This window comes from Choloepus didactylus, chromosome 12 (assembly GCF_015220235.1).
Source record: "Choloepus didactylus isolate mChoDid1 chromosome 12, mChoDid1.pri, whole genome shotgun sequence".
In the NCBI taxonomy this organism is placed as follows: Eukaryota; Metazoa; Chordata; class Mammalia; order Pilosa; family Megalonychidae; genus Choloepus; species Choloepus didactylus.
Window position 1 is genome coordinate 80,432,837 of NC_051318.1, and position 16,478 is coordinate 80,449,314.

General features: G+C 40.7%; 1 protein-coding gene across 1 annotated transcript; it reads right to left on the bottom strand.

Annotated features, from left to right (window-relative positions):
• Positions 1 to 6,095: 6,095 nt before the first annotated feature.
• Positions 6,096 to 8,579, bottom strand: LOC119506895 (aldehyde oxidase 2-like). The gene has a single exon (XM_037799923.1). It carries the CDS (start codon positions 8,577 to 8,579, stop codon positions 6,915 to 6,917), a length of 1,665 nt encoding a protein of 554 aa, XP_037655851.1. The 3' UTR covers positions 6,096 to 6,914.
• Positions 8,580 to 16,478: the final 7,899 nt, after the last annotated feature.

A 16,478-nucleotide genomic window follows, 5' to 3' on the forward strand; every position in this document is an offset into this window, starting at 1 on the left:
TTTGAAATAAAAATTGTAAGTGTGACAAAAGTGGTAAAAACAACAACAACGACACAATTCTCTAAATGTCATTTCATTCAACAATGCACATTGTGTTTCTCCTCAGCAAATGGGGAAATGAAAATGTCATGTATGCACAAGGTTGACAAATAGATTTTTCTTTGTGAGCGCATACTTTTACGTTAAAGATAAAAAATATTTGCAGTTTTCAGTCTTATGTTGAAAATATTATATCATTTGGCCCATTTAAAAATTGATAAGAGAAGCATAGCAGTAAAATGTCAATGTTTTTGTGATGTTTTGATTTTTACTGGTGATTCCATAAGTACCACCTGCTTAACAGAAGCTGAATTCAGAAGGTAAATTGTCACTTTCAGGCATTATTATTTTCAGCAGTTCTAGATAGAAAATGTAAAAATACTTCAAAAATTGGGTTGGTATTTACCTTTTGTTCTTTCTTCGTTTAGAATTCCTAGATTCATCACACGTGGATTTTGCTCTCAACGTTGCCTCTGTAAGAACCCCAGCCCTCAGAATAAATATAAAAAATATATTTCTCCCTTTGAGGCCAACTCTAAGATGACTTCCCAAAAGAACAACCGCAAAGATGTCTTTAGACAAAGGATAAGCATGGAGTGGTTGGACACTCTGATTAAACTTCTTTGAAAGCTTTTACCCAAGGCAGAAGGGGACAAGTGAGACCATGATGAAATTCATCTTGCCAGCAGAATCATAGAGCGTGTGCTTTCCTGAACACCAGCTTTGGCTGTGATTTATTAGGGGACCAAGTTCATGTCACTGCGTCTGATCTTCAGAGACCTGGCTTCAAAGCCTGATTTTACTCAGAATCGAAATTGAGGGTGTGGTGGTCAGGTCCTAGCCCCATTTGACAGGCTTGGCAGCCTGCGCTTGGGAGAATGGCCATCTGGAAAAGCTGGGAGCATTAGCCGGCAGGTCAGGGACTCCAGTGCCTCTCAGCAGAGTCTTTATCTGCAGCCCTCTCAGTGGGATGCTTATTAAGCTGCCTGACAAAGTTGGTAATGCAATCCTAGTGGTGTCCTCCTAAGGAAGCTTTGTCCTTTCCATTTTTTTTTTTTTTTTTTTTTTTTGGGTCACAGCTTGAGAAAATGACTAATTATTAAAATTTTGGAAGAGAAACTGCTCTGGGACTTGGAATGTGTCTGTGTAAAATCTTAAAGGCGGCCAGTCGTGCTTCCTGGCATTTACTTGCCCTGTGCAGCTTATAAATAGTTTCCATGTGGCTGCTGCTTCAGGACAGACCTCTGATAAGAGGATGGGGCAATTAGTTTTGTGGAAGTCTGTCAGTCTAGGGGTAATATGTATGCCTCAGTGTTTGCTGTTGGTTTGTTGTTGTTGTTTTTGGGGGGCTAGAGAAGGTAGGTCATTTGCTAACTTGTGTGGAGAATAATTGGGAAAACAAGATTTATGAAAATTAATTTTATAATCTGAGATAAGTCAAATTCCAGTCTAGGTCAATTCAATGTTGAAATGAAAAGAAGAGATACATGACAGAGTATCAACAGAATGTAATGCTAATTTGTCAGGTCTTGAGATCTCTAGTCCCTTAATACGGAGATGTCTACCTCTTGTTTTTGCTTGAATGTTATTAATACAAAAGAGGAGGTAATTCTTCCCTGCCCCCCCCCCACACACACCTGGTGAGAGTCTCTTGGGAAATTGTATCCCTTTCATTAGTTCATATTTGGGGGGAAAGGAGGCATAGAGCTCTTTTATTTCTCTTTGAATATATATAGTCTTAGTGGATCTTTTTGGTTGAAAGGTAGGCTGCTCCAGATACATGGCCTCCTCTCCCACAGAAAGGTTATCCTATCACCAGTCAAAAATCAAGTATTACCTGGAATAAACTGTGCTTCAGCAACCCTGGCTTGACAGACATTTAATCAAGGGCCTCATAACCCTTTCAAAGTATCTATTAAGAGCCAAGCACTATTTTAAAGACTGTACAAATATTAACATTTATTTCTTGTAACCATCTTCTGAGTTGGGTACTATAATTATTCCCATTCTTCAGAGGAGGAAGCTCAAGGTCAAGTATCTAGTACATGGAAAAGGCAGGATTCAAACCCAGGCAGTCCAATTCTCTTTATTCTTTGCCCTTTCTAAGCTACCTTGATGGTGAGGTACTCTGACAAACTAGCCTTTCCCTCTACGCTAGAGGATGCTGACCACATACTTGATACATGAGGACTTTCTAAGGATGTGACTGTCACTCTAAGGGCACAGCCTGTCTGAAGAGTTTAAACCTCTTGGAATTTGTGATCCTAGGATAACATCTTGTGCCTAATGGTTTTAGCTCTACTTTACATTCCTCAGTCAACTTATTAACCACTGAAGCTGGTTAATCCTGGGAGAGCATATCCAGGGCTACCAAAAATCTCTGTTGGAATTCAAAGAACAACTCACTCGTGGAGGGAGTTTTTTCCCCAATTGGTCAGATAGGCTTTTCTGACACCCACCCTTCCCCAAGGAGGAAGCTGCTCCTGTTCTATTGACAAATATAATTACACTTTTCTTGACTGTCTCCCTCAAATACATGTGTTGTGAGACAGGGTTTATGCCTATCTGTCTTCTGGCATCCTCTTCTGAGCCAAGTCCCTGGTCTGTAGTAGGTATTCAAGGAGGTTTTTGACTACTGGTTTCTGAGGACTTCCAGGCTGGGCTGGTGAACAAGAACCTTGTCCCCTCTCTAGCTAAGGGAATAGAGTTTTATGACTGACCTTATGAAGTTATGAATCTAGCATTACTTGATAATACAGTAATGATTATTAGAGATATTGAGATGGGGAAAGAATGAAATTTTTATTTGGAAAAACGCCCCCAAATAACTGTTAAACACCCATTTCACAAAACAAACTAGAGGGACTTGAACTTCCTCTGGACCCATTTTACCAACTCCAAGGCACCTTAAAAATTTAAGATAGCACTAAATAAAAGGTTATAAAAGCAGAAGAAGCCTTTTGAGGAAAAAGATTCCTTCATATGTGTCCTGTTTGTGATTTGTGATATCTAAATTATAGGACTTGTCAGTAACAAATCTCCTTTGACCTTATGTCCAACATTTCCCAAATAATCTAAGTATTCTAACCTCTTAGACCTCTCCCGACACTCCTACCCACTTTAATCATCTCAGCTCTCTTGAGTCCTCCAAGTCCTGTCTCTCTCGCGGTCAGCTGAGGTAATTTTCAGTTTTTATGTGGTGTCTATCTCACTCCCACAAAGCTACAGGCACGCATGCACACATACACAAATGAAGAGATTTTATCTTAGCTCTTTTCCTCTCCTTTCCACAGCCTTACAGTAAAGATCAGAAGATAGCAGGGTTGTTTTGTGGATGTGGAGTGAGGAGGTAATTGAAGATTAAAACGGGGTACTCATCACCTACTAGATTCTACTAGACTGCCTGCAGGAGAGGATTAAGGTTTACTCAGCTAGTAAGGAGTTATTTTCAGGAGTCAGGACTTGTCCAACAAGAGTGGCTTGGACTGTTTGCAGAAAGAGCAGAGATTACAAGCAATCTGGTGAGGGTGTTTGTAGCACTGACCTCTGAGCAGGGAAGTTCATGTTAGATGCTACCTCACTTTGAGGTTTCTACTGCTGGAGTGTTTCTCCATGTGGTGGGTATATCATTGTTTAAAAAATAAACTAAAAAATTGAGAATCTCATCCTTGATAAGATGTATCCTTTCCAAAGGAGGATCACTGCAGCTGTCTAACGATGAATTACAACATTCCACAGCTGTCTGGGCAGGAAATGAAGAAAATTATTGTGACTATCTCAAAATGGGTGTTTGGGGAATGGGGGAGAGTATGCAAGATGCTAAGACTATTCTGGAATTGGGGCACTGAGCCTGCCTGACTATTCTTATCTCATATTACAAGGTCTTTGGCTACCAGATTTTAGGTAGTATTAAACAACTTGAACCATCCAAAACCAAATAGCAGTTACGTAGATTCCAGATAGTGAATTAAAGCAAAAAATATCTATTGTAGGCAGCTACCAGGTTTCCCTTCCTTATCCTCTTTCCTATTGAATAAACATGTATTCTAAAAAATGTCGGAATTATCTCAAAGTCAAATATGGTGGAGCTGTAACTGCAGGGGTATCATTTAACAATCATCTTTACAGAAGATAACTATTCATGTTTTATAAAGATGGTGGTCATCAAGTGGCTACTCTGTGTGCCCTCCACACTCCTTGTCAAAGTTGTATTTCCCAAGCCCCGATAAGACCAGGTTATTTCTCTCCCCCAGGAACATTCAATGGCTCCCCATTGTCTGCGTCAGTGCATCTCAAACTTAATATTCATATGAATCCTGCAGATTCTCTTGTAGTTGGCCTGGAGTGGGGCCTGGGCTTCTATATTCCTGACATGTTTCTAGGTGTTTCTGAGGCTTGTTCTTGGACCACACTTTGAATAGCAGGGGTCTACAGGATAAAACCTGAACTTCTAGGCCCTGATGGCACTGTGCGCTTGACATCCTACACACCTTCCCAGACTTATTGCTCATTATTGTCTTGGCCCTCCCAGGTCATCATTGCTTTTCCAGACACATCTTTTCTACTTCCATGCTTTTGGGATACTATTCCCATCAATGTCTCACCTGTCTTTATTTGTCTGGAAGTCCTTTTCCACAAGTCCTTCTGAAGCTTGTCTCTCACAGCTACCCTCCTCACTCATTAGAATCACTCTCTCCCTCACGTCTTCTACTCTTGCACTTTTGTCGGAAATCAATTTTACAACTTACTGTAGTCTGCCAGGCTATATGTGTAGGTGTATATCTGTCAGTCAGTGCATTAATTGTGAATCCTAGTGGACAGGAATCTCATGCTGTACATCTTTTGCTTTTTCTGCTACATTTTGCACAATTCCTGCACAAAGCCGGTGTCAAAAGTTTGCTGGAATTGAATAAAATTCACAAATTGAGTAAAATCACTTCTCTAGATGGTTTTTCTCTTGAATAGCTGAAACTCACTGACATTCAGATAAACTTCGATGTTCTTTCCTGAAAAGATGTCTTACTCCTTGGTAGTTAGGGCTCACTCCTGGGTGTTTTTAAAAGGTTTTGATTTGGAGAATCTGTGAATATGACCATGTGGGCTAAGCTTCTTAAAGGGGCAACCCAGCTGAGAATTACAAAAGCAGGCAGAGGCTGCTTCCTTTGCCTACTGTAGGCACTGGTTTTACATTGTTGCCAATGAGAGCCACTTGTGTTGACTGTCTAACAGGAAATATCTTAATCCTTTCTCATTAGACTTCTAAAATTAGCCTGACTTCGCCCCTGCCTGCAGACTCATTAGACAGGCCACCCTTTCAGTTTTAGGTGGTGGTAGAGGAGAATGGAAAGTACATCCCTAGAGCCTGGAAAGATATTCCTAGCAAATAAATTAACAAACTTCTTGAGTCAGAGAAACCTGGATTCTACTTTTGGTAGTGCAATGGGTTAGCTTTGTTTCTTGAAAAAATGTTTAGCCAGCTTGAGCCTCAGTTTTTTCATCCCATACTGGAGCAAATCATACCCATATTGAGGGATTATTGAGATTGAATGAAATAATTTACATGAATTGCTTGGCACATCCAGGTATACAACAGATATTAATGTTATTAAATCAGAGCCTGGGCACAGCACCCATATTTCAGGGCTTGTTGTCCATCACCCATTTTTTTTTTTTTTTTTTTCTAATTAGATTAAAGAGTTAAGGATTTTATTTTCAAAAGAGCACAAATTTTTTTTTTGACTTGCAACTCGTTTCACCCCGACCACTCCCTCTGGGTTCCCAGCTTTTCTGCTCATGGGTCTTTCGTAATTTTTGGCTTGTCCATGACCCTCTGCTCCCGTCTCCTTTCTCTTTGAGCTCGGCTTCCCGCCTTGTGCTCCCGCGGGGCCTCCAAAGTCAGCGCACCGGCCCGTGCCCAGCTGCGCCCAGGTCCCTTCGAGCACAGTGGCGCTCACCCCGCCTCGCCTTCCTCATTCCTTGCCGTTCACGTAAATTCTGGCTTTGGAGTGTCAGTTTACCCCCTGACTTTCTGACCTAATATACTTGCTGTTTCTCCCCCTCTGAAGTCCCCTACGACTCAGATGAATGGAATTCGGTGGATCCTGCATGGTTTAACACCAAACATAGAGGCGATTACAATTTATAATTCTTTTGTTCCGTGTTACCGACTTTGATGTATGGGAAACTGAGCCATGGAGTATTTCTGCAACTCTGATACCAGATCAGATGTTGTTCATAAACTTGACAAATAAAAAATGGAAAGAAAAGGTTTTTGATAATACATTGAAATGTTTTTAAATTGTTTTTTCAAATTCCAAAAGAATGTTAGCCAGTTGAACAGCAGATCTTCGTGAGGAAAAGACCTCTTCTTTGCTGTCAAATGCACACACACACACAGACCCATAGCGAATCCATGGTAAAAACAAAACTAACCTAAACTAAACAACCTTATAGAACTCTTGTGGTTTTGCTGCTTTGTGGTTACTTGTGAATCAAATACATCACTGGAAAAATAATCACAGATTTATCTACTGAGTCATGTCTTTCATTTTATGATTGTGACCTGTATTCCCAGTCCTGTTAGATTGGAAGGAAAATTTGCTTTTACAGCAACATCGATGTGATTTCTCCAGAAACAAATCAGCACTACACTTGTGTTTCTGGTGATATTTAGGTTGGAAAGTCTAAGTAAATAATTTGTAACTAATGATTCATCTTGTTAATGTAGTCATACTTGAGTAATGTTTCTGAAAGTTGTGTCCTTTTTTCCCCACAACAGTGTAAGAGCATCTGTCTGGAGTCCAGTGAGGATTAATTTAACAAGCCATCTTTTACTTGTGAAAAACTGAAACATCTTTTAGAAAATGACAACAGTGTTATGCAATAGGTATACACCAAGGTTTAAATGTCTTAGGGTCATCTCTTGGGATCATCTCTGTGAACCGGTCCGCACAGGCCATCCGAACCTGTTCCGGTGTTGCTGGGCTCCTGGCTGTGAAGTCCTCGGCCGCGTCTCTTTCTCTGCGCACCGCGGCCACGGCATCAGCAATGGCGAAGAACACAGACGACCCCAGGAACATCCCCGACTCCCCAAGGCCCTGCCTGATATCAATGGCTGGATTTAGGCTGCAACATGCATCCATGACGATGTCTGTTCTGATTTTCTTATGAGCTCCAGTCAGGCAGTCAATTTCAACCTCAGAACAGGCTGCTTCATAAACATAATATGGAAATGGGTCTCCTTCCCCTTTCTCCCAGTCCATGAAGGCCTTGTAGCCCCTGAAGTATCCAGTGGCTGAAAGACTGATTCTTTGTTCAAATGCAGCTTCTATCCAGTCTTCCCATGTGCCTTCTGGACTTTTCTTAATGATGGGCTCAAGGCGTTTCAGGAGGATCTGACAAGCATTCTGCACAGCTCTTCCATTGACGTCTGACCCGATGGAGGCCGCTGTAGCAATTGTGTTGGGCACCGTGGCTGTGCTTGTTTCACAGATGTGCATGTAAGACATGGGTATTTGTAATTCACGGCTGGCCACCTGAAGCATTTTGGTGTGAATGCCTTGCCCCAGTTCGTTGCCTCCGTGTGTGACTAATACAGACCCATCTGTGTAGATATGAACGAGAGCTGCTGCTTGATGGTAACTTGTAGCAAAACCAACTGAAAACTTCATGGGGATAATAGCAATGCCTTTTTTCTTCCAATAATTCTTCTTATTAAACTCTTCCACTTGCTTTCTTCTGCTATGAAAGGACAGCTTGTCCAGACATTCATTCCAACATCGTATCAGAGTCTCAGGGTTGAATGCTTGTTTGTAGATGGTTTTATCCACTGTTTTGTACATGTTTTTCTCCCTAATCTTTTCTGGCGGAAGGCCACATTTGGCTGCCACAGCTGTGATGCAAGATTCCGTTACCAGGGTTCCTTGTGGAAAGCCAAATCCACGAAATGCTGTATTCGACGGTAAGTTTGTCATGCAGGCACGGCCCCGGAACCTGAGGTTGCGGATTTTATATGCATTTTCCAGCTTTAGTATAAGAAATTCTGTTACCTGTTCCGAGTCGCCCGGTGTGCATCCTCCGTTAAGGTAGCACTCGATATCCAGAGCTTTGATCCGCCCACTGTTCATGAATCCCACTTTATACTTTCCAAATAATGGGTGCCTTCCTCCAGTTATTAACATATCATCTTCACGATCAAGAACAAGACGAATGGGGTGACCCGTTTTGAAGGTGCCCACAGCTGCAATGGCCCCGAATACAGCCGGTCTTCCAACCTTCCCTCCAAAACCTCCTCCCACTCGTTTTACGTAACAGGTGATCCTGTTGATGGGGATGCCTAACGTGGAGGAGATTGTTTTCTGCACATGGGCTGGATCCTGTGTTGACACATAAATGTCCAGTTCTCTGTCCTCTGTCTTTGGAATAACCAGTGCTCTTTGTGTTTCCATGTAAAAATGCTCCTGTCCTCCAGCATGGACCTCTCCTGTTAAGCACAAGCACAGGGAGATACCCGAGGGTGCATGCTGGTTGGAAGCTGCCATTTTTGGGAATTCAAAAGCAAATAAGATATAGAGTGACTGCCCTGGACTTGTCCTGGACAAGAAACTGCTGGACCAGGCATTTGATTTGTGGCAACCGAGGACAAGGTGTTTCAGAGACCACAGTTTTAGGTAAAAAGTTAAAATTCCAGGCTCCATTCCTTATTCTTCTCTTGACTAACCAAAACCTTAGGAATTTTTCTTCCATTTACTCTGTGCTTCCTGTCCTTACCTCCAAACACACACACACACGCACACACACACCCCACACAAATTTTGGGAAGAAGAGGCATAAAAGAAATTTGGCAAAGCATTAAGAACTTAGAGGATGGTGTTTCTGAGAGGAAATGACAGGCTCTCAATATCTGCTTCAGAATAGAATTGGGCAAAGATGCTATTAAATATCCTGAGTAGTTTACCTGCAACAATTCTTTTTTATCATCATTTTATTGAGATATGTTCACATACCACGCAGTCATACAAAACAAATCGTACTTTCGATTGTTTACAGTACCATTACATAGTTGTACATTCATCACCCAAATCAATCCCTGACACCTTCATTAGCACACACACAAAAATAACAAGAATAATAATTAGAGTGAAAAAGAGCAATTGAAGTAAAAAAGAACACTGGGTACCTTTGTCTGTTTGTTTCCTTCCCCTATTTTTCTACTCATCCATCCATAAACTAGACAAAGTGGAGTGTGGTCCTTATGGCTTTCCCAATCCCATTGTCACCCCTCATAAGCTACATTTTTATACAACTGTCTTCGAGATTCATGGGTTCTGGGTTGTAGTTTGATAGTTTCAGGTATCCACCACCAGCTACCCCAATTCTTTAGAACCTAAAAAGGGTTGTCTAAAGTGTGCGTAAGAGTGCCCACCAGAGTGACCTCTCGGCTCCTTTTGGAATCTCTCTGCCACTGAAGCTTATTTCATTTCCTTTCACATCCCCCTTTTGGTCAAGAAGATGTTCTCCGTCCCACGATGCCGGGTCTACATTCCTCCCCGGGAGTCATATTCCACGTTGCCAGGGAGATTCACTCCCCTGGGTGTCTGATCCCACGTAGGGGGGAGGGCAGCGATTTCACCTTTCAAGTTGGTTTAGCCAGAGAGAGAGGGCCACATCTGAGCAACAAAGAGGCATTCAGGAGGAGACTCTTAGGCACAAATATAGGGAGGCCTAGCCTCTCCTTTGCGGCAACCGTCTTCCCAAGGGTAAAACTTATGGTAGAGGGCTCAACCCATCAAACCACCAGTCCCCTATGTCTGTGGTCATGTTAGCAACCATGGAGGTGGGGTAGGCAAATACCCCTGCATTCTCCACAGGCTCCTCAAGGGGGCACTACATCTTTTTTTTTTTCCTTGTTTTTCTTTTTTCTTTTTTTTTTTTTTTAACTTTCCCTTCTTTTTTAAATCAACTGTATGAAAAAAAAAGTTAAAAAGAAAACAAACATACAATAAAAGAACATTTCAAAGAGACCATAACAAGGGAGTAAGAAAAAGACAACTAACCTAAGATAACTGCTTAACTTCCAACATGTTCCTTCTTTACCCCAAGAAAGTTACATAATATAGCAACATTTCTGTGAACTTGCTCCTACTATATCCATCAGAAATTAACAGACCATAGTCATTTCTGGGCATCCCCAGAACGTTAAATAGCTTATCTGTTCTTCTTGGATTATTGTTCCCCCTTCCTTAATTGCTCTCTACTGCTAGTTCCCCTACATTCTACATTATAAACCATTTGTTTTACATTTTTCAAAGTTCACATTAGTGGTAGCATATAATATTTCTCTTTTTGTGCCTGGCTTATTTCGCTCAGCATTATGTCTTCAAGGTTCATCCATGTTGTCATATGTTTCACCAGATCGTTCCTTCTTACTGCCGCGTAGTATTCCATCGTGTGTATATACCACATTTTATTTATCCACTCATCTGTTGAAGGACATTTGGGTTGTTTCCATCTCTTGGCAATTGTGAATAATGCTGCTATGAACATTGGCGTGCAGATATCTGTTCGTGTCACTGCTTTCCGATCTTCCGGGTATATACCGAGAAGTACAATCGCTGGATCGAATGGTAGCTCTATATCTAGTTTTCCAAGGAACTGCCAGACGGACTTCCAGAGTGGCTGAACCATTATACAGTCCCACCAACAATGAATAAGAGTTCCAATTTCTCCACATCCCCTCCAGCATTTGTAGTTTCCTGTTTGTTTAATGGCAGCCATTCTAACGGGTGTTAGATGGTATCTCATTGTGGTCTTAATTTGCATCTCTCTAATAGCTAGTGAAGCTGAACATTTTTTCATGTGTTTCTTGGCCATTTGTATTTCCTCTTCAGAGAACTGTCTTTTCATATCTTTTGCCCATTTTATAATTGGGCTGTCTGTACTATTGTCATTGAGTTGTAGGATTTCTTTGTATATGCAAGATATCAGTCTTTTGTCAGATACATGGTTTCCAAAAATTTTTTCCCATTGAGTTGGCTGCCTCTTTACCTTTTTGAGAAATTCCTTTGAGGTGCAGAAACTTTTAAGCTTGAGTTCCCATTTATCTATTTTCTCTTTTGTTGCTTGTGCTTTGGGTGTAAAGTCTAGGAAGTGGCCGCCTAATACAAGGTCTTGAAGATGTTTTCCTACATTATCTTCTAGGAGTTTTATGGTACTTTCTTTTATATTGAGATCTTTGGTCCATTTTGAGTTAATGTTTGTGTAGGGTGTGAGGTAGGGGTCTTCTTTCATTCTTTTGGATATGGATATCCAATTCTCCCAGCCCCATTTGTTGAAAAGACCATTATGGCTCAGTTCAGTGACTTTGGGGGCCTTATCAAAGATCAGTCGGCCATAGATCTGAGGGTCTATCTCTGAATTCTCAATTCGATTCCATTGATCTATATGTCTGTCTTTGTGCCAGTACCATGCTGTTTTGGCAACTGTGGCTTTATAATAAGCTTCAAAGTCAGGGAGTGTAAGTCCTCCCACTTCGTTTTTCTTTTTTAGAGTGTTTTAGCAATTCGAGGCATCTTCCGTTTCCAAATAAATTTGATAACTAGCTTTTCCAAGTCTGCAAAGTAGGTTGTTGGAATTTTGATTGCGATTGCATTGAATCTGTAGATGAGTTTGGGTAGAATTGACATCTTAATGACATTTAGCCTTCCTATCCATGAACATGGAATATTTTTCCATCTTTTAAGGTCCCCTTCTATTTCTTTTAGTAGAGTTATGTAGTTTTCTTTGTATAGGTCTTTTACATCTTTGGTTAAGTTTATTCCTAGGTACTTGATTTTTTTAGTTGCTATTGAAAATGGTATCTTTTTCTTGAGTGTCTCTTCAGTTTGTTCATTTCTAGCATATAGAAACATTACTGACGTATGTGCATTAATCTTGTATCCCGCTACTTTGCTAAATTTGTTTATTAGCTCTAGTAGCTGTATCGTTGATTTCTCAGGGTTTTCTAGATACAAGATCATATCATCTGCAAACAATGACAGTTTTACTTCTTCTTTTCCAATTTGGATGCCTTTTATTTCTTTGTCTTGCCGGATTGCCCTGGCTAGCACTTCCAGCACAATGTTGAATAACAGTGGTGACAGCGGGCATCCTTGTCTTGTTCCTGATCTTAGAGGGAAGGCTTTCAGTCTCTCACCATTGAGTACTATGCTGGCTGTGGGTTTTTCATATATGCTCTTTATCATGTTGAGGAAGTTTCCTTCAATTCCTACCTTTTGAAGTGTTTTTATCAAAAAGGGATGTTGGATTTTGTCAAATGCTTTTTCAGCATCTATTGAGATGATCAATTGATTTTTCCCTTTTGACTTGTTAATGTGTTGTAATACATTGATTTTCTTATGTTGAACCATCCTTGCATGCCTGGAATGAACCCCACTTGGTCATGGTGTATGATTTTTTTAATGTGTCTTTGGATTTGATTTGCAAGTATTTTGTTGAGGATTTTTGCATCTACATTCATTAGGGAGATTGGCCGGTAGTTTTCGTTTTTTGTAGCATCTTTGCCTGGTTTTGGTATTAGATTGATGTTAGCTTCATAAAATGAGTTAGGTAGTGTTCCATTTTCTTCAATGTTTTGAAAGAGTTTGAGTAAGATTGGTGTCAGTTCTTTCTGGAAAGTTTGGTAGAATTCCCCTGTGAAGCCATCTGGCCCTGGGCATTTATTTGTGGGAAGATTTTTGATGACTGATTGGATATCTTTGCTTGTGATGGGTTGGTTGAGGTCTTCTATTTCTTCTCTGGTCAGTCTAGGTTGTTCATATGTTTCCAGGAAATTGTCCATTTCCTCTACATTATCCAGTTTGTTGCCATACAGTTGTTCATAATATCCTCTTATAATTTTTTTAATCACTTCAGGATCTGCAGTTATGGCACCTTTTTCATTCGTTATTTTGTTTATATGGGTCTTCTCTCTTTTTGATTTTGTCGGTCTAGCTAGGGGCTTGTCAATCTTGTTGATCTTCTCAAAGAACCAACTTTTGGTGATATTTATCCTCTCTATTGTTTTTTTGTTCTCTATGTCATTTATTTCTGCTTGAATCCTTGTTATTTCTTTTCTTCTACTTGGTTTAGGATTGGTTTGCTGTTCATTTTCTAGCTTCTTCAGTTGATCCATTAGTTCTTTGATTTTGGCTCTTTCTTCCTTTTTAATATATGCGTTTAGTGCTATAAATTTCCCCCTTAGCACTGCTTTTGCTGCATCCCATAGGTTTTGGTATGTTGTGTTCTCATTTTCATTCGTCTCTATATATTTAGCAATTTCTCTTGCTATTTCTTCTTTAACCCACTGATTGTTTAGGAGTGTGTTGTTTAACCTCCAGGTATTTGTGAATTTTCTAAGTCTCTGATGGTTATTGACTTCTAATTGTATTCCATTGTGGTCAGAGAATGTGCTTTGAATAATTTCAATCTTTTTAAATTTATTGAGGCTTGTTTTATGTCCCAGCATATGATCTATTCTGGAGAAAGTTCCGTGAGCACTAGAAAAGTATGTATATCCTGGTGATTTGGGATGTAATGTCCTGTATATGTCTGTTAAATCTAATTCATTTATCAGATTGTTTAGGTTTTCAATTTCCTTATTGGTCTTCTGTCTGGTTGATCTATCTATAGGAGAGAGTGATGTGTTGAAGTCTCCCACAATTTTTGTGGAAACATCAATTGCTTCCTTTAGTTTTGCCAGTGTTTCTCTCATGTATTTTGTGGCACATTAATTGGGTGCATAGACATTTACGATTGTTGTTTCTTCTTGCTGAATTGCCCCTTTTATTAGTATGTAGTGGCCTTCTTTGTCTCTCAAAACATCCCTGTATTTGAAGTCTATTTTATCTGAGATTAATATTGCTACACCTGCTTTCTTTTGGCTGTAGCTTGCATGAAATATTTTTTTCCATCCTTTCGCTTTCAGTTTCTTTGTGTCCCTGTGTCTAAGATGAGTCTCTTATATGCAACATATTGATGGTTCATTTTTTTTGATCCATTCTGCGAATCTATATCTTTTTATTGGGGAGTTTAATCCATTTACATTCAACGTTATAACTGTGAAGGCATTTCTTGAGTCAGCCATCTTATCCTTTGGTTTATGTTTGCCATATTTTTCCCTCTCTCTATTAATATCCTTTATTGTACCCATACCGAATCTCTTTAGTACTGAACCTTTCTCCAAATCTCTCTGTCCTGTCTTTGTTTCTCTGTCTGTAGGGCTCCCTTTAGTATCTCCAGTAGGGCAGGTCTCTTGTTAGCAAATTCTCTCAGCATTTGTTTGTCTGTGAAAAATTTAAGCTCTCCCTCAAATTTGAAGGAGAGCTTTGCTGGATAAAGTATTCTTGGCTGGAAATTTTTCTCAGAATTTTAAATATATCGTGCCACTGCCTTCTTGCCTCCATGGTGGCTGCTGAGTAGTCACTACTTAGTCTTATGCTGTTTCCTTTGTATGTGGTGAATTGCTTTTCTCTTGCTGCTTTCAGAACTTGCTCTTTCTCTTCTGTGTTTGACAGTGTGATCAGTATATGTCTCGGAGTGGGTTTATTTGGATTTATTCTATTTGGAGTTTGCTGAGCATTTATGATTTGTGTATTTATGTTGTTTAGAAGATTTGGGAAGTTTTCCCCAACAATTTCTTTGAATACTCTTCCTAGACCTTTACCTTTTTCTTCCCCGTCTGGGACACCAATGAGTCTTATATTTGGACGTTTCATATTATCTATCATATCCCTGAGGTCCATTTCGATTTTTTCAATTTTTTTCCCCATTCTTTCTTTTATGCTTTCATTTTCCATTCTGTCATCTTCCAGGTCACTGATTCGTTGTTCAACTTCCTCTAGTCTTGTACTATGAGTGTCCAGAATCTTTTTAATTTGGTCAACAGTTTCTTTAATTTCCATAAGATCATCCATTTTTTCATTTAGTCTTGCAATGTCTTCTTTATGCTCTTCTAGAATCTTCTTGATTTCCTTTGTATCCCGTACTATGGTCTCATTGTTCATCTTTAGTTCTTTGAGTAGCTGCTCTAGGTGCTGTGTCTCTTCTGGTCTTTTGATTTGGGTGCTTGGGCTTGGGTTATCCATATCGTCTGGTTTTTTCATATGCTTTATAATTTTCTGTTGTTTTTGGCCTCGTGGCATTTGGTGAACTTGATAGGGTTCTTTTAGGGTTTGTAGACCAATTGAAGTCCTTATCTCTAAATTATCAGATCTACAGCTTCGTGGAGTACACTTTCTCTAACTAACCAGCAGGTGGCGTCCAGGAGCCACCTGTTCTCCACAAGCCAGTTCTCCCCTGCTTAGCCTTTTTGGTGAGTGGGGGAGTGAGTCTTGTGGGGCCCAATTGGTGTACCAAGCTTGTGTATGTAGTTGGTGTTGCCTGCCCTGTATGTGGGGCGTGTTTCTGGGCAGTCGGGGAGGGGGGGGTGGCCCTAACAATCAAATCTCCCTGGTGATCCTAGAGTTTTAAAGCTGCTACAATAGTCTAATCCTTCAGTTCAGTCCTGCCGCAGTTTGTCTCTGCCACTGACCCACAAGTCCTTGGTATTGGCGTATGGCTCCTGAGACTTGCAAGTGGGCCCCTCTTCCAGGCTGTGCACCCCGGGTCCTCTGTTGAGGAATGACTGTGCTATGTCACAGGTGAGTGCCGTCCCCCCAGTGTGGTTCTGGGCTGCTGGGCTGTGTAGGGAGGCTCCCAGTCTGCTGAAATGATGGCTGAATGGGGCTTTGTTAATTCACACTGCTCCACCTTCCCAACTCTGGGACAATCAGCTGAGGTTGCAGGGAAGGCTAATGTCCACGCCCAGTTTTGTGGTGTGTGCCTGTTATTTGAAGCACTTCCTTCATACTGGGTTGTGTGGGGCAGCTCTGGGCTATGGGGCTGGCGATGGGCAGGAGTGTTTCCTGTCCACCAGGATGGTGGCTGTGAGCGGACACCCCCCTTTTCTTGGGAAGTTGTGGTGTTTAGTGAATTTTCTCAGCCAGTGGATTATTGCCTTTTGTCTCAGAGCTCTCTTAGTTCTGCTCTTGACTTGACGTGCCCAAATTGCAATTCTTTGAAGCTTTCTGTATTGGGCTTCTTAGAGTAATTGTTTTAGAAAAAGAAAAAAGGATTAAAAAAAAAAATAATAAATAAAAGGGCCCTCCTCAGAGATCTAATGGGTTATTGAAATGCTAACAGACAAAGCAGCCAGGGCCATTAAGGAAAGGTCCACAGGGCAGAGAGATCAGCTTTTCTTCGGGATTTGCATATGCGCCTCAAGGCCTGAGCTCCGCCCTTCCCCTTTCTGTGTTCACCAGAACTCCAAAAATCCTCCGCTTTTATTTTGGAGTTTTTCGTGTTGTTTTTTTTTTCTATGCCTGTCTCCTCTCTGCTGGGCTGGCTGCTCTCAGATTCTCTGG

Excerpts from the sequence above, each read along its gene's own strand:
- LOC119506895 (XM_037799923.1), bottom strand. The coding sequence starts at position 8,579 with ATGGCAGCTTCCAACCAGCATGCACCCTCGGGTATCTCCCTGTGCTTG.